Source organism: Lithohypha guttulata, assembly GCF_036872675.1.
Source record: "Lithohypha guttulata strain CCFEE 5908 chromosome Unknown scaffold_2, whole genome shotgun sequence".
Taxonomy (NCBI): domain Eukaryota; kingdom Fungi; phylum Ascomycota; class Eurotiomycetes; order Chaetothyriales; family Trichomeriaceae; genus Lithohypha; species Lithohypha guttulata.
This window is the reverse complement of record NW_027042751.1, coordinates 3,624,692-3,643,373: the sequence shown is the minus strand read 5'-3', so window position 1 is coordinate 3,643,373 and position 18,682 is coordinate 3,624,692. Positions and strand designations below refer to the sequence as shown.

The window sequence follows — 18,682 nt, the reverse complement described above, 5'->3', positions numbered from 1 at the left end:
TTTAGTGCTTCAGGATTTCATATTCCGTATGACTGTCTATGTACGTTTAATTCATTGAACCAGCCTCGGGATTCGCATCTAATGCACGTTGTTCTTGTGGTGTCCTAATTGTCTTAGTATAGCGATTGGCAACTGGTTTAGTACTTACGCAAATGGAAGTAGTATTCAAAGCTGTAGCCCAAACCCATCATAAAGAAAATGACGTGCCAAATAGCTGTACAAACGAGTCAGTCTTGCAAATTCAATAGAATCGCCTCGATGCTCCTCCAATTGTACTCGCGAGGTGATGTCGGGCCTGTAGATGACTTACGTGCTGGTGATGGGTTCTTGCCAAAGTATCGAGCTTGATAACGGCCAATTAGACCTGATGGCGCTCGTTCAGGTGCTGCGCCTTTTGGCAATCTCTCGTAGAACTTGGCTATTCTGGCCATTCGAACAGCATCTTTGGCAGCTCCGAGACCCTATTCCAATCAGCACTGCTTTTCCAATGTGCTCCTTGAACGGCGCGTAGCATGGTTCGTGAACAGGAAAGTCGTCCGATATTGGCTGGGAGGCGTTCGGGACAATAGATAGTCTTACAGATGGGTTGGCGACCTGAAGCACAAGCTATTAGCTATCGTCGTCGCAAGGACTATAGCTTTAACGACGTTACCTTTGGGGGTACCAGAGTTGAGAGGCTTCTGCGGATGACGAACGACATTTTTGCCTGTGGATCCAATCAGTACTTTCAGCTAACACAACGGGTGCTGTGTATTCACATACAGGGTCGACAAGAGTGTAGAAGGATCGTGGTTGTCGTTGACAAAGAATGCAAGGTCGACGTTGAAGTCAGGAACCTCCAAAGCTTCGGTCCGCAGGCTTGGCGCTAGTTGAGCCCCATTGCAGCTTCCTCCACCAGCTATGATGACCCTGCGAAACACGACTACCACTCTACAAACTCAACTCCCTGCGGTGGTCCTCCTTATCGCAAGTTGCAGACGCAACAGCTACCATGCGATTGTCTAACTCTCTGCGTCTGGTGCAGACCACCAGGTCGACTACCCAACCAATACGATGCTTCAGTACTCGCCCGAGCCCGGAGCGACAGCCAAACAAGGCAGATCCTCGAGAAACCCTTCGCGCCGTACCTACTGATCAGCCATCCGCAAGAATGGAACCAGGTGATGGTCAAGCGTCCTTGGTGCAGGGTGAGCAGAAGGCCTCAGCACCTGTCGAGACATATCATCCTCGCCATCAACCCGATTATCGAGCGCATGTCGATCACGGCACATCTTTGTATTCACCAGTACCAAGGAGAGTCCAGGATGGAAGCGAGCCTGGTGAAACGCTACCAGCCGCCGTTCTTTCGGGAGCGCCACTCGACATGCAGGCTCGAGTCGCCAGGTAAGGATGCTATTGTAACGACGTTATGCATCTGACATTGTACAGAATATACAAACCAATCAAGCCTGCGACTCAATCAGGCACTTGGGGATCTTCGGCATGGAGAATGGATTGGGACCCTCTACCTAAAGGTCATCGATGGGAGAATCCTTTGATGGGCTGGGCATCTTCTGCGGATGCTATGCAAGGCACAAACATAAAGTTCAAGTCGAAAGAAGCTGCTATTGCTTTTGCTGAGAAGCAGGGCTATGAGTATTACGTTCAGGAACCCAACGAGAGGAGATTTGTGCCCAAGGCATACGCCAACAATTTCTTACACGAACCAGGCCCATTGAAGCACATAAAGACTAAATAGTTTGCGGCAATTGGAAATTCGGTTCGTCAGATTCGGCGGTTATAGCTACAGGCACAAGGCGAGTGTACATATCGCATGTTCAAGCTCGCATGCATCAGAAATTCCATGAGTATTTGTGGGCATTACTCCCCTTAGGTCTTTGCCGATTACTACTGGAACGTGGAGCCCACGACACTGAATCCTGTCATGAACACATCGAAAAGCGTTGTATCATCAACAAGTTGAAGAATCCGATTTGGGCCAGTGATAGCACTTGTCGATAAGTCGTGCAAGTTTATTCCGATCAACACATCAGAATGAGCTGACACAATAGCCTTGTTCATCTCACCAAGAAGATCCTTGCCTACGTCGATGAATATTGATCTTGTATTCAAGGGGCTTGTGGCATTGCATTGCTCGAAGAACCGCGATCTGATAGCTTTGAGTGCACTTACCGTCAAAGTCAGTACCTATAATTAACATGTCAAGACTCAGTCATTCGTGAACGTTCTACTTCAGTGCCTCCTAGTCATTTACTGTCATCAACTGCGGTACAAGATTTTCCCAGTGAAGTTTTTGTTTTAGGGGGACCGACAACGTCCGACTGGAGTCGTTATCACGACTCAACATAGTGGTATTTTGTGATCGTAGAAGCTACTCCTCGAGTCTGAAAACCCTGTAACAAGGATAAATTGCCGGAAGTGGTTAAGTCGTGCTTAGTCGTGCTTGGCCCGTATATTCACGCCAATTTTGTTGAGTCCCTCGTACTCTATAGCTATATATTAATATGATGAGATATATATTTAACAGAATCACCTGTTCTTCCTCTGTTACGGCTGTTACGACCGTGCGCAGAGCCTGCGCCTAGCGGTGTAACAGCCTTATATGCCAAGCCTTCCAAACTATCACCAACATTGGTGATATTTTGGCGACCTTTTTAGGCGAATACTAGGCTTGATTCTGACATTCTCTATCGAACCACATAATAGTGATCTTTAGAACGGTTAAGCATTGCTTATACGGTGAAGAATATGCTGTGCTTGTTGCAGGACTTTATTACCCGAGGAGTAAATATTCGCTGGACAGCTATTGGGTCTCTCATGTCCTGAAGCTCAGTGCAACGTCTCCTCAGGGAGAAAACCCCGAAACTCTACTGTAGTTGTGCATACTCTGACATACTCGTCGTCGTCAAGCATGCTCCCAATCGTGCATTAGAAACCTCGCAACGAGGTTACCAGAGTCAGTACTCGAGTAGATTTGTGGAGGCAAGTGGAGGCATCTGCCCCGCATCAAAATCCGGGGCAATATATTCTGGTTGGACAGCTATTGGTACCAGGGTCTCAAAGTACCAGGAGTGAAAGTTTATACTCCATGAAGTAATCCAATAAGGCTAACGTCCCCTCTGCTGATAGTTGTAAAGATGTTCTTATTTGGGTCTCCAAGACGACCGTGATTGTTACATGTCGTATGACACCGATACGAGATTGGCACAGGAGAGTAGCCAACAGATGTTGCGCAAGCTCGTCGATTGATCCATGAGACTCCTCCGTACTGTTTTGCAGAGCCGAGATGATTAGTTGGCAAGCATGCTGGTTCAGGAAGAAGGCGTATGGCTAGACGATGCGACCTGCATGAAATTGCCCGCATACTGTACCACACCGTGATCTCTCCCAGGTGATGGTCCCTTGCATTACCTCGGCCCCTCTTCCTGGCCTGCATATGGTGATCTGGTGAGGATGCAGCATTCCATTCAGCTGCGAACTTGGATTTTGCGGGGATAGGACACAGCAAGACGGATCGTCACTTGAGCCGTTGATGCGAGGAGAGATATGAGGTCCTCCGAGTCGGACTTGAGACATTGTGATATACTTCCATAGCAGAACACTGTAGAAACTGTTATAACGGAACTAACAATATCAATACGTGCTCTCACGAGACTTGACTAGGCAAAAATCGCAGGAACTTCATAATGAAAGCCCTCGTATACCGTGGTAATGGTGTTGTCAAATTGGAGGACAAAGACAAACCTGTTCTTAAAGATCCAACTGACGCAATCGTCAAAATCAAATACACAACCATATGTGGTTCTGATCTTCACATCCTTCACGGGTTCGTGCCGACATGCAAGGAAGGGACAACTATCGGTCATGAAGGTGTCGGCGTTATAGAAGAGATTGGTGACGGTGTCAAAGCATTCAAACAGGGCGACACCGTACTCATCTCATGCATGTGGTCATGTGCCACCTGTAAGATGTGTCGTCGCGGACTTCTTTCTCATTGCGAGAAGGAAGAGGGTGGATGGAGACTTGGACACACCAACGACGGCACACAGGCAGAGTATGTCCGTATTGCAATGGCCGATTCCAGTCTCCACAAACTGCCACAAGGGGTTGACGAAAAGGCAGCAGTAATGTTGAGTGATATTTTGCCAACAGGATATGAAGTTGGGGTTCTCGCGGGTGACGTTCGTCCTGGAGCGACTGTCGTGGTGGTCGGGGCAGGGCCTATTGGTCTTTCTGCTTGCATGACTGCGGGTTTATTGTCCCCTTCTTTGCTTATCGCGATCGATAGAGACCCCTCGAGACTCGAGGTAGCGAAGCAATTAGGTGCCACTCATACAATAGATAACAGCAAAGAGGACGCGGCTGCGAAGGTGAAGGAGCTCACTAACGGCGCTGGATGTGATGTTGTGATCGAAGCTGTGGGCTATCCAGCAACGTTCGAGCTTTGTCAGGAACTGGTAGGCTTTGGTGGAAGGATTGCTAACATTGGTGTTCATGGAGAACCTGCTAAGCTTCATATTGAGAAGCTTTGGGGCTACAACATTGGTAAGTCAAATTATCTGCTGTTCCGAATTATCTCTCACGCAATGAGCAGCTATTCACATGGGCTTCGTGAACACAACAACAACACCGACCTTGATGCGGATGTTCGAGGCTGGGACACTCAAGCCCGATCAGCTCATAACTCATGGTAAATATTAGCTGCTATGCTGCAGAGAGGAGACTGACTCTCGCCAGAATTTGACCTTAAGAAAGATGGAGAACAAGCATATGCAACCTTCGGTGCTGCTGCAGAGCACAAAGCGCTGAAGATGATTCTGACGAATCTTTGAGTATGTCAAAATAACCAGGTAGAAGGTCTAGTCATAGATCCTGCTTGCCCTCCCTGATAATTGCTCATGAATATATGCTCAGCACGTCTTGTTGCGATCACATCATCTTTTTGTGGTGTCATGGCCATACAGGAAGGTGCTGTGGTAGAAACTGAGGCGGCTCTGCAGTCGCGTGTTCAAAATTGATCAACCGCGTGATCCTGGTACCTTTTGCCTATGACGTCGCTCCAGATCCCCGAGCTTCCTGCCTCTTCTTGTGGTTGCCTGGAAGCTCTTTCGTTTTTCAACAAACCAGTTTTCAGATCTCGCTATCGTCGTGCTTGCCGTTGATACGCTGTTCAGGACCCTATCACTCGTATATGTCTATGTGTCAGCCTCGATCACGGGGGCTATGATGTCGTTGCTGCCATTCTCAAGATACTTGTTCTGCTGACGATCGTGCGACCTCGAAATCTATATCATTTCCTTGCCTGCTTCAACCTCTTATTCATTCTTATACTACCATACAGAACACCTAAAAATATATCTACACTGAACCAAACTCTCCCCGATCCCAGAACATCATGGGCTTCTTCAGATCTTCAGGCAATTTCCTCTCCAGCAAGTCGAAAGAACATACAGCAGCTGTATCCAAGGAAACAAACAGAACGCAAGTTTCGTTCCAACGCTACAACAAATCCAGCTGACGCCTTCATTAGTATCGCTCGCGATCCGAATGTTCCAGCAGATGCTCGACTTAGAGCTGGCTTCCGAGGCCTGGGAGATCGATGGAAGCAAAGTCGCAACAACAGACAAGCAGCTGCACACAAACACGCTGCAAAACACAACTACTAGTCGAAATTGAAGATGCACAAATAGTTTCCCTTGGACGGATTGCATCTGAGTACGGTCGGAGATGAAGTTGAGGCCAAGGAAGAACCACAAAATGTTGTTACGATAACCTACTACGATACCCCTACTGTACTGTTAATTGTTCTTGAGCGCTACACATAATGAGACATTGAATTCAAAACTTACCATTTTATATTGACGTTTGCATAACCGACATTACAAGACTACAAGCTCCGTGTGAAGACAATAGTATGCCTTCACTTCCACATTGATCGTGTGAGCATTCTTTTTATCGTCTAAATACACGAAAACACACAAGGACCTTCTTGAAGTCTGCAGCTTAGGTTGACCCTATGCGACTAAAGAATGTTGTGTCACTGTGGAGGTATCTTCCGCTGCATGAGACTAGTGTTTGACAGAAATTCAAACAGCATCACAACACGATAGATCGCGAGGTGGTTTTAAAGAACTTCTGAGTTCGCACACCCTGACCTCGAGAATTGTGCCCAGTTAAAGCTCATAACATTCAGCAATCATGTCCACACTCGTGCCGGCGCAGCTCCGCATGGCACGTCATTTTTCACGACTGGAGGATATATTTAATCTGAAGAACTCGCATGCTGCGCTCGACATGCCTGCAAGAACGATACACTCAAGCCTTGTTCAGAGACGACTTTAGAGAACGGTAGGTCGAGAGGATGGCGACCGCACCTTTTACCGGCGCAAAGCGCCTACGAGAGCTACTAAGCGACGAAAGCAAAATCGTTGTCGCGCCAGGTGTGTTCGATGGCTTCACCGCAAGACTCGCCCTCCAAGCCGGCTTCGACGCCTTATACATGGTAAGTCCAGCAGAACAGAGACCGCCCAACCAAAGGACTGACACTCCCCTGGACCGGAGCCGGAAGCTCGATCTCACGACTAGGCTGGGCAGACCTAGGCATGATGACCTTGAATGACATGGTCCAGAACGCTGCTATGATAGCGAGTTTAAATCCCTCGGTACCTGTGATTGCTGACGCTGATACCGGCTACGGCGGCCCGATCATGGTATCACGTACAGTCGCGCAATATGCTCGAGCTGGGGTTGCGGCATTACATATTGAGGATCAGGTACAGCAGAAGCGATGTGGGCATCTTCTGGGGAAGCAGTTGGTTGATCGTGAGACTTATTATGCTAGATTGAGGGCAGCAGTTAAGACACGGAATGATATTGGGTCAGATATGCTTATTATTGCGAGGACTGATGCGAGACAGTCTTACGGTTTCGATGAGGCTGTTGCTCGATTGGAGGAAGCGGTTAAAATTGGAGTCGACGTGGTCTTCTTCGAAGCCATGGATTCGGAAGACGAGGCTGCAAAGGTTTGTCAAATTTTCAAAGGCAAGGCAGCGCCATTCTTGAATATGGTTCCAGGAGGGTGAGTTCGTCCTACACAGCACATCGAGGAATATTGCGAGGCTCGCAGAACATGTCTTTCTAGTCGCTAACTGACTCTCTGATAGTACGACGCCGAACATGAGTGTTGAAAAAGCACAACAACTAGGATTTAAGATCATGATTCATCCTGTCATACTGTTCAAACCAATAATGGACGCAGTGACAGCCGAATTGGCAACCTTGAAGACGACAGGCCTATGTGGTCAGCAGAATGCTGCAGCTGGCGTAAAGGATGCCTTCAATCTTGCCGGCCTACAGGAGTGTATGCAACTCGATGAGATTGCAGGTGGACAGGCATATTCTGGTGTGGGAGAATAGAGAGCTTGCCTGTTTACCACCTTCTCGACCCAGTGAAAGACGATACTCATTGTTCGGTAGATCTGCAGCTATACGAACGCGTGATGAGGTAATTCTACTAATCTTAAAAGCGAATAGCCTCGGCGGATTCCGGAATTAAGAAGGCTACCAAAGTTGCATGTTCCCTGAGCTCCTGTGCCAACGTCAAGGCACGCTCGTGAGTGTCCAATGTTCCGTATGACGGAGGAACAATTCACATGAGATCGTGTTGATGGCGTCTACCATGGATCGTCTTTCCAATCGTGCATGATGAGGAAAGCCTTGCATAATGACCATTCCGGATCGTCACGATTACTACTGGTTCGGGAAGGTCGATAAGTCCCTCCTGCGCTACTAACGAGAGTGGCAGTCAGATTAACCTTTTTCGATTGCACATCCATTGCAACACTACTCAGGAAGAGATGGAGGTCAGCGTAGCATCCCAATGTCAAGATCTGGACATACATGTACCCAGGTCTGGTACATGCCCTTCTCTGGATGTATCAGTGCCAACTATGTTTGGATCAGACAGATGAGCAGCTATTTGTGACCGCCGTGCTCTCAACACAGCAATTGAAGCTATCATGAAGCTTTGGACAGTGCTTAGATTCATGTTTTGCGGCACTGCACTTGCTTTGTGGCCTGTACCAGAGCATTATACATCAGGAACTTCTGTTTTGTGGATCGAGGAGAACGTAGACATCCATTATGACTGTCAGGCACGCTCAGGTATTATGCGGTGGCAGGGAGATCAAGCTGATAGGTGTTGCAAGGGAGGCAATGCGTGTGGTCAAGATCTTTCGCGGAAGATAGTCGGGACGGCTACTCAGAGAACGTTGGACACACTCTTTAAGTCAAATTTCGTGCCGTGGAGGTTTCATCCACGCAATTCTGATTGGGAGCCGCAACCAGACGGCCACAACATTAAGTCGATAGCACTCTCGCAACTGCAGCCGGACCCAGCCAACATCACTCGATCGACTGCGTCAATCGATGAGAGCTATACTTTGTCTGTGCCACTCTCCGGACAGGTCGTGATCACAGCCAATAGTTCCATCGGCTTGTCCTATGGACTCACGACCTTCTCTCAGCTCTTCTTCCAGCACAGTCGAGGTGGTGTTTACTGTCCACTAGCACCATTTGAGGTATATGACTCTCCAATGTTCTCACATCGAGGATTGAACATGGATACTGCTAGAAACTTTTTTCCCGTTGCTGATGTAAAACGTACGCTTGACGCCATGGCTTTCACCAAGATGAACCGACTCCATTGGCATATCACAGACGCTCAATCGTGGCCACTCGTCATTCCAACTTTACCAGAGCTGTCCGACGCAGGTGCTTACGCTCCAGGACTGGTGTACTCGCCGGGTGATCTCGCTGACGTTCTACAGTATGGCAAGACTCTCGGCGTAGAGACAGCTATAGAGATTGACATGCCTGGCCATACGTCGTCGATCTGGTTTTCCCATCCAGAACTGATCACAGCATTCAACACACAGCCATATGAAACAAACTGTGCCGAGCCACCATGTGGGTCATTGAAGCTGAATAGCACGGAAGTATACTCTTTCCTCGACACCATGCTCGATGACCTTTTACCTCGTGTCGGACAGTATTCTCCTTATTTCCATAGTGGTGGCGACGAAGTCAACGTGAATGCTTATCTGTTAGATGAGACTGTGCAGTCAAACGACACGGCGGTTTTGCAACCACTCATGCAAAGGTTTATCGATCATGTCCATGGAAAGATCCGTGAGTATGGACTCACACCTCTTGTGTGGGAGGAGATGCTGTTAACGTGGAACTTGTCGATGGGCCACGATGTGCTCGTGAACTGCTGGCTATCTGACGAGTCAGTCGTAGAAACTGTTGAAAAAGGACACAAAGCGATCGTAGGCAACTACAACAATTGGGTGAGTACCCTTCTTTCCCGCAATATCATCCATCGTGCCGTACTAATGTTGTGTTCAAAGTATCTGGACTGCGGACAAGGTCAATGGTTGAACGCTTATCGCAATGTTAGCGATCAGTACTATCCATGGAACGATTATTGCTCGCCTCGTAAAAGCTGGCGGCTAGTCTACTCACTTGACCCATTGAACGAGATACCCGAGAACTCTACCCATCTCGTGGTAGGAGGCGAGGTACACCTCTGGGCGGAGCAAATCGACCCAGTCAATTTTGACAAGCAAGCCTGGCCCAGAGCTGCAGCTGCAGCAGAGGTATTGTGGAGTGGTGCAAAAGATCCAGTAACAGGACAAAATAGAAGTCAAATAGATGCGGCACCGAGGTTGAGTGAGTTCCGAGAGAGGTTGGTAGCAAGGGGTGTGATGGCGGAGCCAATACAGATGCCTTTCTGCACACAAAATGGAACGCAGTGCTACCTGTGAGCTCTTGACAGTGAGGTAAAGGTAGTGTCACAACTTGGCAGACGGCTATAATACTACTGTACTACATCGTAATGGGGCCATTGAGACCACTTCTGACAGGAGGATGTGTAAGTGGCTACGCAAAAGATTTGCCATTCTCTCAATATTGACCACCATCGTGATAAGCGTTGAAGAGCTTATCGTGCACTGCTTCCAGGCCATGAGCTGGCCCTATTCGCGTTGTAGGCAGCCCAAAGCAATGTTCTTGCAGCGGCCATTGTCGGACCACGGTGAGTTGTCGGCAAGCTATTCCCGAACGGGTTTTGAGAGCTCCGAGTCGAGTGAACGTCGAAGCTCAAACTCAATTCATTCAATTGGCCATCTCCATTGCCATAGTAGGATTCGAGGACAAAGTAAGCTGCAACTATCGACTTCAGAAATGGGGTCTTAGATCTGGAGCTTACCTGTTCCTAGTCATCGAAATGACTGACTGATACCGCGCAACTTCTCGATGCTTCTGTTGCTACATCGATAGACTCGCGTCAGTCCTCAGTCATGGCAGAGACCAGTAGCCTCAAGCAGCCTCGCCGCATGTCTGCAAATGGCTTTGCAAAAGCACATTACTCACCGCCATGGGCTGATATGTCCCTGATTGGAATTGCTGGGTCTTCTGGTTCTGGCAAGACTTCGCTAGCTGTTGAGATCGTGAAAGCACTAGACCTCCCGTGGGTGATTATTCTGTCTATTGTATGTCCTCCAGCAGATTGTTGTATTAAAACAATCTGACTCATGCCAGGACTCCTTCTATAACTCTTTGACAGCCGAACAAAATCGCCTCGCTCACGCTAATGAGTTTGACCTCGATTCACCAGACTCGATTGATTTCGACCTCCTTTGTAAATGTCTGACCGAACTAAAGCAAGGGTGAGTTCATGGAAATGATTCGAGTGGTCAGATCTTGGCTTGTGGTCGAGTCTGATAGCCCTGACAGGCTTGAGGAGTGTCAAGCATACCACTGTAAGCACTTGATTCAATGTCAAGCGGTAATAAACGTCTCTATTTGAGCCTGCCTTCCACTCATTCCCAAGGTCTGACCACCTTGATCAATGTAAGCATAATGGCAACTGACATGCTCAGAAAACGCACAAATATTCCCGTGTACTCATTCGAGAAGCATCAAAGACTGGAAAAGACGATCTCTTTATATTCACCACACGTCGTCGTACTCGAAGGCATACTGGCACTCCAGGATCCGAGGATATTGGGTTTGCTTGACCTCAAGGTCTACATGGAAGCCGACGCTGATGTATGCTTGTCGAGAAGGATAGTACGCGATGTGCGAGAGAGAGGACGCACCATTGAAGGCACTATCAAGCAATGGTTCAGTTCTGTTAAACCGGCTTTCACAAAGTACGTTGAGCCTCAACGCGAGGTGGCAGATCTTATCGTGCCAAGAGGTATGATGAACAAAATGGCTATCACGATGATTGTGGGTCAAACCAGGCAGATTCTCAAGGACAAGAGTGTGAAGCACCGCGCCGAACTCGAACGCCTCGGACAGGGTGTGGAAGACCAGCCCCTGTCTCCGAATGTTATGTTGCTTGAGGAAAGGAAACAGATAAAAGCTATCATGACGCTTCTTCGGAATCCGGCAACAGCATCGATCGATTTTTCCTTCTACCTCGATCGAATGACTGCCTTACTAGTGGAGAAAGCACTCGACTGTCATAACTTCGTACCAGACAGAGTCACCACTCCTCAGAAACTGTCATATAGTGGACTAAAGTCAGCAGGCAAGGTATCTGCAATTGTTATACTCAGAGGTGGAGGCTGCATGGAGTCCGGCTTGAAGAGAACATTGCCGGATTGTTTGACAGGGCGTCTACTCATACAATCCAACTACCGTACAGGCGAGCCGGAGCTTCATTACCTCAAGTTGTTCCCAGATATTGCAGAGCATGAGACAGTCCTGTTGCTCGATCCGCAGATGTCAAGCGGTGGTGCAGCATTGATGGCCGTGAAGGTACTCGTGGACCACGGAGTCTCTGAGAAGAAGATTGTATTTGTGACATTTATGGCAGGCAGAAGAGGTGTCAATAGATTGACTACCGTCTTTCCAGGTATCAAAGTGGTAGCTGGTGAAATAGTCGATGACTACCAGAGGAGATGGATTGAGGAACAGTACTTTGGATGCTAATGTGCTAACCTCGAATGCTTGCAAAGTAAGTGCTTAAGTACATGTGGTCAGCTGTGGAGCTTGTGAAGCTGGAAAAAGAGCACTTTGTACAAAACTTGAATGCAGCCGTCCTTGTTTTCCGGTATCTGCGCTACTAGCACTAGCTGCAGATATCGTCAGGAGCGCCTTCCAGGGCTTGGTTGAAACAGCGACACAGCGTGCCTACCAGTCTGATGCTTCCTTGACATTACCACGAACATTTCTTTCCACCATTGCTAACCATACGTTCTCTCCATTCACCATTGATCATTATTCGGATACAGAGTCTATTCTTACATTTTTACGACAACGACATCATTATATTGAGTGGTCAGATACAATGAAATTTCTCATCTTCAAGTTACTGGCGTGTCTTGCTACCACGTACGGCAATGGTCTCCCACATCACATAGAAGGGTATGAATGTGTTTCCTGAATCTGACGCTTTACGTTCTGAGTTCATCTGCAGACAAGGGCCAGCACCAATCCCAAAGATTCGATATCCTCCTCCGTCTGTACGGCATAGACCAGCTGGTGGTTACAAAGGCCTCAACTTTCAAGGCTGGGAAGCACCCCCAGCAACGTTCCGGACTGGCAGATAGTACATTGTCAATGTTACATACGCTGAAGTGAGGCATGTTAACCTTCAGGTCGAACGTCACCCAGTATTCGAAGCCGATACACTTGACTCTACCAAAGAAAATGTTCTTTTCAGCTGGTCTGCCTGCTCCTTGTCAGATGCCCCCGCCAGTCGCAAGGACGAATCTGCTGTTCATACACTTTTTGGATTGAATCGACCTATCGAAGCACGAGGCCCCACTGATCGTCCAGACCGTGCTACCTGGAATTTCACTGCCGCTGGTCAGCTCCAGGAAAGAGTAGGAGGCCTCTCAGCTATCCTTGAATGGGGGTATGACGACCACGAAGCCACTTACTATGTCGAGTACTTCATAGACACCAACAAGGACTATGGTTCAGGCGAAGGATCAATATATATTGCTTCTCGAAATGTTACTGGTTTGGCAGACACGACATTGAATACTACGCTCCGTGGGCTCGAAGCACTTGCCATGAAACTTGACGATATCAAGTTCCAATCCATGATCTCGAAATTTAGACCAGTGCAGCATGACAACAGACGAGGAGATGCAAGTGCCTGGATTGATTGTCGTGTATTGTGCTTGGAAAATGAGAATTATGTGGAAGACGGAAGCTTACAAAAAGCCTGATTGTGGACAGAAGGGTTTGCAACATCACGTACCTCGATCTCGGCGTTGTTGAGCTGCTTATCCTCTGAAAGTGTCAGTGCAGTGGTTGCATTCCTGTATGTATCTGTATGCTGGTAGTGAGCAAGAGCTAACCTTACAGATCGCCTCTATGTTGCCTAATGATACGACACTGTTCAATTGGCTAAGGCAGCCGTACGTGTCTTCGTGTCAGGCAGCACGTGCTGTAGTGTGGATCGTGTTTTTCGTTTTGTGGCCATTGAAAGATTTGTTTCACGTGGGAAGCAGTATGAACATAGATTGGTAGTTTTGAGATGTAAACATGAGGGAGTTAAATAAGATCGTTGTTCGTGGATAGAGCTCGAATAAACAGCTCCCGATTTCTGGTTGCTTGGTCTAAATCCTTACTTCTCCTAGCGTGACTCGTCGACCTGGCTGTCTCAGAACTAGCAGGTACTGATAAGATGTGCTAATTATGCCATATGCTAGCACTCTTGGAGTAGAGATATTGTGGCAGCCACCTATTTCCCAGTTGGAGACAAAAGCTGTGCAAACTCCTCATCTGCGCATCACGAAGTGTTAGCTTTCTCTTCCTTTTCTGACAACTGGCAAAAGGGTCTTGGTCACACTTACAGTCTATCGACCCGCTGTTATCCTTGTCTGCCTCCTTGATCATCTCATCAATCTCATCATCAGTAAGATCCTCACCAAGCGACTTCATCACAGCTCTCAGCTCCTTCGCCGAGATCGTGCCGCTTCCATCCTTGTCAAAGACTCTGAACGCGGCTTTGGTCTCTTCTGCAAAGTCCTTTGGCTGAATCGTCGTCGCCATCATGGTCATGAATTCTGTTTGCCGGAATGTTAGCGTACTCGAGTAGAAGCGAAAGAAATTGCAGTAAACACATACCAGTAAACTCGATGCTTCCGCTATGGTCTATGTCTACTTCATTGACCATGTCCTGAAGTTCTTCGGCTGTTGGGTTCTGGCCCAGACTCTTCATGACATCTCCAAGTTCGTTGGTCGATATCGAACCTGAGCCGTCTTTGTCGAACAGGCTGAAGACGTCTCGAAATGACTGGATTTGTTCTTCTGATAGGGCTTCGACGGGTGTTTTGGCTGAACCTGGGCTTCTCGTAGACTTGACGCCGGTGTTGATCTTCGGTGGAGCGGACTATGAAGGTGGATTCCAAATCAGTTCTGTGGTCACAAGAGCCATATTCATTGTAACAGTGGGACAAAATTTCATGATAACGGTTTTGACTGGTGATAGGTAATCATTGCGTCTCGTGTGTTAAGGGTAGCCAATACTGTCATCCTAGACATCCTCGAAAACTGTCTCTATCATAGCTACTCCTCATAGCGAGACGCTTGGTATAAAGAAAGAAGACAGCCTGATGTGCTAACTTACCATTCTGGAAGTGTTGGCTGATGAAGTGGGGTGGTTCGAAATCTGAGCTAGAAATACCAAGACTTGCGTTCACGCAGTGCAGTGCTTAGGGAGATTTCTTGGTTGCGGTCGATACGATCTTGTCCTCAAATTTAGTGGAAAGTAAGAACGGGAGCGCTGCGATCTGAGTGCTTGTATATTCAAATGGATATAGTGGTGGTAAACAGGAACGAGATTGTGCATGAAAGGCGGGTCTTTTGGAGTTGGGCGTCCTCAGCCCTAACAAACGACCTATTCGGGTAAGCTTTGGCACTGGCTCCAACACCAATCAGAGCGTTCCATCACACATCGATGACTTTTTGTAGTGTTCGAGACACGACAAAAAGACCTCCATTCACATTATCCGGACAGCGTTTGGTCTGATGTGAATCTGACATGAATGCAAGCATCAAGGCTCTCTTACGAACACGAAACCGAATCGCAATTACACGAATCCGAACGATGACGACAACGAGCCAGGAGCCGAAGCCCAACAAGCTGATTTGTATGTCTGAATCTCTAAGTCGTACATCAATGGATACCTTACTGATGTTGCTCGATCAGTTGCACCTGGAGAAGCACCTCCAGACTCTGCACAACCAACAAAACCAGGCCAAGCAGCACAATTCAAGATTGGCACTTTGACACGAGCAGATCTCCATGCAGATCCATTTGCCCAATTCCACAAATGGTTCTCAGAACCAGCTCTCCAAGGTACTATTCCTGAGACAGTCACGTTGAGTACAGCAGAACTCCCCTCAGGCAAGGTAAGTAGTCGCATGGTCTATCTCAAGGAACTGGACGATAGAGGATTCGTCATATACAGCAACTGGGGCACAAGTCGCAAGTCGAAGGACGTTGCTTCAAATCCTTACGCATCGTTGTGCTTTTGGTGGAAGCCATTGGAGCGTCAAGTTCGTGTAGATGGTCCTTGCGAACGGATTACGACCGAGGAATCGCAGACGTACTTCGATACACGTGCGAAAGGGTCACGCATCGGAGCATGGGCAAGTCAGCAATCTAGTGTTCTGAAGCCATTGGAACAGCAGCGTGACAGCGACGACGGACGAGAGATGCTGCAACGACAAGTCTCTGATGTGGAAAAGAAGTTCGAAGGTCAAGACAATATTCCAGTTCCTGAATTTTGGGGTGGTTTGCGTGTAAAGCCAGAAATGATAGAATTCTGGCAAGGCAGAGAGAGTAGACTACATGATAGATTCAGGTACACTCGTGAGGGTGATGGCTGGGTCATAGAACGCCTGAGCCCATAATAACAGCAAGATTTCAAACCATCTTTCATTGGAAGAATTGAGCGATTTGGAGACCTGTAGCCTATTCCATAGCCACCCAGGCAAACTCCACACACCAACGCAGTTGAACAAAAATGCCTGGGGCTCGTGGCTGTGGGTTCTCGAAGTGCTGCCTGACCTGCATGCCACAAGCGAGACCTCGACCAATCTAATCTTGACCTGTAACACCAAGAGCTGAAAGCGATACGAACACTGGCAAGAGTCAGTGCGAACAACCTGACTCTTGGTCTTGTAAGAAATTCTCGAAATCGATGCTAGGTTGTAGCTGCCTGCTTCTTCCCATCAAAGACATCTTTCACCTTGCCCACGTTGAAAGCATCAATTTTGCAACCTCAAACCTGCGACAAATTTGAGACAGAATATTTGTTCAATCCAACATGCCTGCCAGAGCCAGAGACATACCCGCTGAGATGGTGTGTGAGGAATCGAGGGTCCCCAAAATGACCTACAACTTCCCTGATCAGCTTAGGTAAGCCATTTGTCTACCCAGAAAGTCTTCAGCACATCCATTAACGATGCTCTAGATTACTTCACGATAGCAGATTCGTGGATTTCGACATAAAATGCGCCGAACATGTTTTCAAAGCGCACAGATTCGTGATTTGCAGCCAAAGCCCGTTCTTCCGAGCTCTTGCGGGCGGTGACTTCAAGGAAGCTACCGAGCAGGCAACGACTCTGCCAGACGAGGAACCGGCATTACTTGTTCGCTATCTGATCTATCTCTACACATCCTCATATCCGGAAGCTGATGTCGCAACGTTGGAACGAGGATCGCAATTCTCACATGTAAAGGACGACTATGCCGTGTCCGACGAAGACGACAGCTTGACTGCCTGCATGCTCCACGCTCAAATGTACTGCTTCGCTAGACGAAGATGTGACGAGAGACTCGAGAAATTCTGTCTCCAGGAATTTGCACGGAATTTCTGGGCCAAACGACCTCGACAGCGATCACAGAATCTCTTGCCTAAAGGACCAACCAGAACACTCAAATACCACATGGGCAAATACCAGCGAGACCAAGAAGAAACCCTAATCGTCGGCACCAAAAACACCCACGCCGAAGTATTCGACCTCCTCAGCGACCTCGCAGACTGGAGCGACATCTCCATCACCCAAAGACGAGTCCGCAACGCCGACGGCTTCCCACCAACCTACCGAGGCCGCGGCGTCCGCGACGATGTCTGGCAAGACAGCATGCTCACCCTCGTCGACTACGACTTCGACCACCAACACCTCATCGTTGGCCGGACCGCTAACTCCAACGCCAAGAACCTCTCCCTCCTCTCCGGTGTCGAGCGCTGGCAATCCAAAGCCGTTTCAAAATCCGAACAAGACCTCATCCGCTACATCCTCACCATCACAACCGAATACGGCACCCTCCTCAAAGAGATGCTCGCCCTGGACCTCACAATGCGCAAATTCAACGCCTGCCTAATCCCTGACGCCTCATACCGCGCTCTCCAGCACGAATTCTTTGAGTTCTTCCTCACTCTCGACTCCCTCGTCAAACCACAGGAGCAACGACAATGCCGCACCTGCCTCTCCATCCAACCTGTCCTGCGTCAGCCCTGCTCATGCGGGAAATGGAGCGACTCATGCGAAAAGGACTGTCTGAGCAAGCAACTTGATGAGTTGAGATGTTTCTGCTGCATAGCGATTGGAAAGATGAAATTACTCGAGGATAGATCACTTGTCGCACGATCGGGTCGAGACGATGCATTTACTTTCAACCCGCCGCCTGTGGTGGTTTACGATGACGATCTTAGTGATTACTGACGAGAAAATGGGTACGAAGCGAAGGCGCTGGGAGATTGGGAAAGGAGCTGGCCTGAGGAAATGGAAGTTTTGGTAGTGTAGTAGTATTCTGGATCTGGTTTGGTTTGGTTATGAGAAAAAAGAATTGACAGGGATTTCAGTAGGTATGGGCAGCTTATTCTCGATGAATTACGAAAGTCAGATGTTAACACGATTTGTGATAGTCTTGAACATTTTATACTACCAGCGTTGTGCGATTATCAGCCTCGAGCTTGTGTAGACACTGGCATTCTTGCTTCAAGTGTCGAAAATGCGACGTTTTATGGCTTTGACTTTTTGGATTGATTAGAAGCGACTCTATGTTTTCAGTCAGTAGTGTAATACACGAGTAATTGAGCGGGAAGAAAAGACTGATTTTGGTGTTTCAACATATTGCGTAGTTGAGATTCCGGATCCGTGCACACTTTGGTACAAACTATCTACATAGCTCAGCACATCACCTCGCTCTTTACCATATTCATTCTCTTCGAATGCGAGCAACCAAGATCCAAATATCGAAGGTGCTGTACATCTTTCCTCATAGCTTTCCTGTTTGAGGGTCTCCTTCTATATTGCTTTAATTGAGTTGAGATTCTTTCAATCATTACGCCTGTTCGTAACCCACCACATCGTCATTACTGTACACCAAGGCTCGAAAAGCCAGTCAATATCGACTAGCTATGTGAAGTTGAAAGAAAAACGCCGCCACCGTATATGCAGGGGTATATTGGTACACACAATGCTGTCGTAAAACAATCCGTCATGAAGGAGAACAGGTCAAAGGCCGCTTTTAAGCTCAGTCCATTTGGCCAGTGTCTCCATTGTCGCAAAATAACTCCGTCGCTATGCAGTAAAACATGTAAATTATCGTCTTGGTGTCGAATAGGATGGAAATCTGAGG

General features: G+C 48.0%; 9 protein-coding genes across 9 annotated transcripts; 7 read left to right on the top strand and 2 right to left on the bottom strand.

The window, feature by feature from the left end:
• Window positions 1–78: 78 nt before the first annotated feature.
• ATP17 (ATP synthase f chain, mitochondrial precursor) lies at window positions 79–431 on the bottom strand (the record flags this gene model as incomplete). Its single annotated transcript, XM_064897800.1, has 3 exons — window positions 79–104; window positions 149–214; window positions 311–431. 3 exons carry the CDS (start codon window positions 429–431, stop codon window positions 79–81), a joined length of 213 nt encoding a protein of 70 aa, XP_064756750.1.
• Window positions 432–1,150: 719 nt separating this feature from the next.
• Window positions 1,151–1,738, top strand: NdufS4 (ndufs4 NADH dehydrogenase Fe-S protein subunit; the record flags this gene model as incomplete). The annotated part of the gene is made up of 2 exons (XM_064897799.1): window positions 1,151–1,383; window positions 1,429–1,738. The coding sequence occupies 2 exons, from the start codon at window positions 1,151–1,153 to the stop codon at window positions 1,736–1,738; spliced, it is 543 nt and encodes a 180-aa protein (XP_064756749.1).
• A 1,948-nt stretch (window positions 1,739–3,686) lies between these two features.
• On the top strand, window positions 3,687–4,832 carry LTR64_003442 (uncharacterized protein; the record flags this gene model as incomplete). Its single annotated transcript, XM_064897798.1, has 3 exons — window positions 3,687–4,545; window positions 4,595–4,690; window positions 4,738–4,832. 3 exons carry the CDS (start codon window positions 3,687–3,689, stop codon window positions 4,830–4,832), a joined length of 1,050 nt encoding a protein of 349 aa, XP_064756748.1.
• Window positions 4,833–6,361: 1,529 nt separating this feature from the next.
• LTR64_003441 (uncharacterized protein) lies at window positions 6,362–7,416 on the top strand (the record flags this gene model as incomplete). The annotated part of the gene is made up of 3 exons (XM_064897797.1): window positions 6,362–6,502; window positions 6,630–7,078; window positions 7,164–7,416. 3 exons carry the CDS (start codon window positions 6,362–6,364, stop codon window positions 7,414–7,416), a joined length of 843 nt encoding a protein of 280 aa, XP_064756747.1.
• A 1,259-nt stretch (window positions 7,417–8,675) lies between these two features.
• On the top strand, window positions 8,676–9,441 carry NAG1_2 (Glucosamine-6-phosphate isomerase (Glucosamine-6-phosphate deaminase) (GNPDA) (GlcN6P deaminase); the record flags this gene model as incomplete). The annotated part of the gene is made up of 2 exons (XM_064897796.1): window positions 8,676–9,350; window positions 9,430–9,441. The coding sequence occupies 2 exons, from the start codon at window positions 8,676–8,678 to the stop codon at window positions 9,439–9,441; spliced, it is 687 nt and encodes a 228-aa protein (XP_064756746.1).
• A 920-nt stretch (window positions 9,442–10,361) lies between these two features.
• On the top strand, window positions 10,362–12,003 carry URK1 (Uridine kinase; the record flags this gene model as incomplete). Its single annotated transcript, XM_064897795.1, has 3 exons — window positions 10,362–10,553; window positions 10,603–10,730; window positions 10,944–12,003. The coding sequence occupies 3 exons, from the start codon at window positions 10,362–10,364 to the stop codon at window positions 12,001–12,003; spliced, it is 1,380 nt and encodes a 459-aa protein (XP_064756745.1).
• A 1,765-nt stretch (window positions 12,004–13,768) lies between these two features.
• CCM1 (Mitochondrial group I intron splicing factor ccm1) lies at window positions 13,769–14,659 on the bottom strand (the record flags this gene model as incomplete). The annotated part of the gene is made up of 4 exons (XM_064897794.1): window positions 13,769–13,809; window positions 13,881–14,093; window positions 14,155–14,419; window positions 14,657–14,659. The coding sequence occupies 4 exons, from the start codon at window positions 14,657–14,659 to the stop codon at window positions 13,769–13,771; spliced, it is 522 nt and encodes a 173-aa protein (XP_064756744.1).
• Window positions 14,660–15,136: 477 nt separating this feature from the next.
• On the top strand, window positions 15,137–15,945 carry PDX3 (pyridoxamine-phosphate oxidase; the record flags this gene model as incomplete). Its single annotated transcript, XM_064897793.1, has 2 exons — window positions 15,137–15,179; window positions 15,239–15,945. The coding sequence occupies 2 exons, from the start codon at window positions 15,137–15,139 to the stop codon at window positions 15,943–15,945; spliced, it is 750 nt and encodes a 249-aa protein (XP_064756743.1).
• A 416-nt stretch (window positions 15,946–16,361) lies between these two features.
• LTR64_003436 (uncharacterized protein) lies at window positions 16,362–17,763 on the top strand (the record flags this gene model as incomplete). The annotated part of the gene is made up of 2 exons (XM_064897792.1): window positions 16,362–16,453; window positions 16,509–17,763. 2 exons carry the CDS (start codon window positions 16,362–16,364, stop codon window positions 17,761–17,763), a joined length of 1,347 nt encoding a protein of 448 aa, XP_064756742.1.
• Window positions 17,764–18,682: the final 919 nt, after the last annotated feature.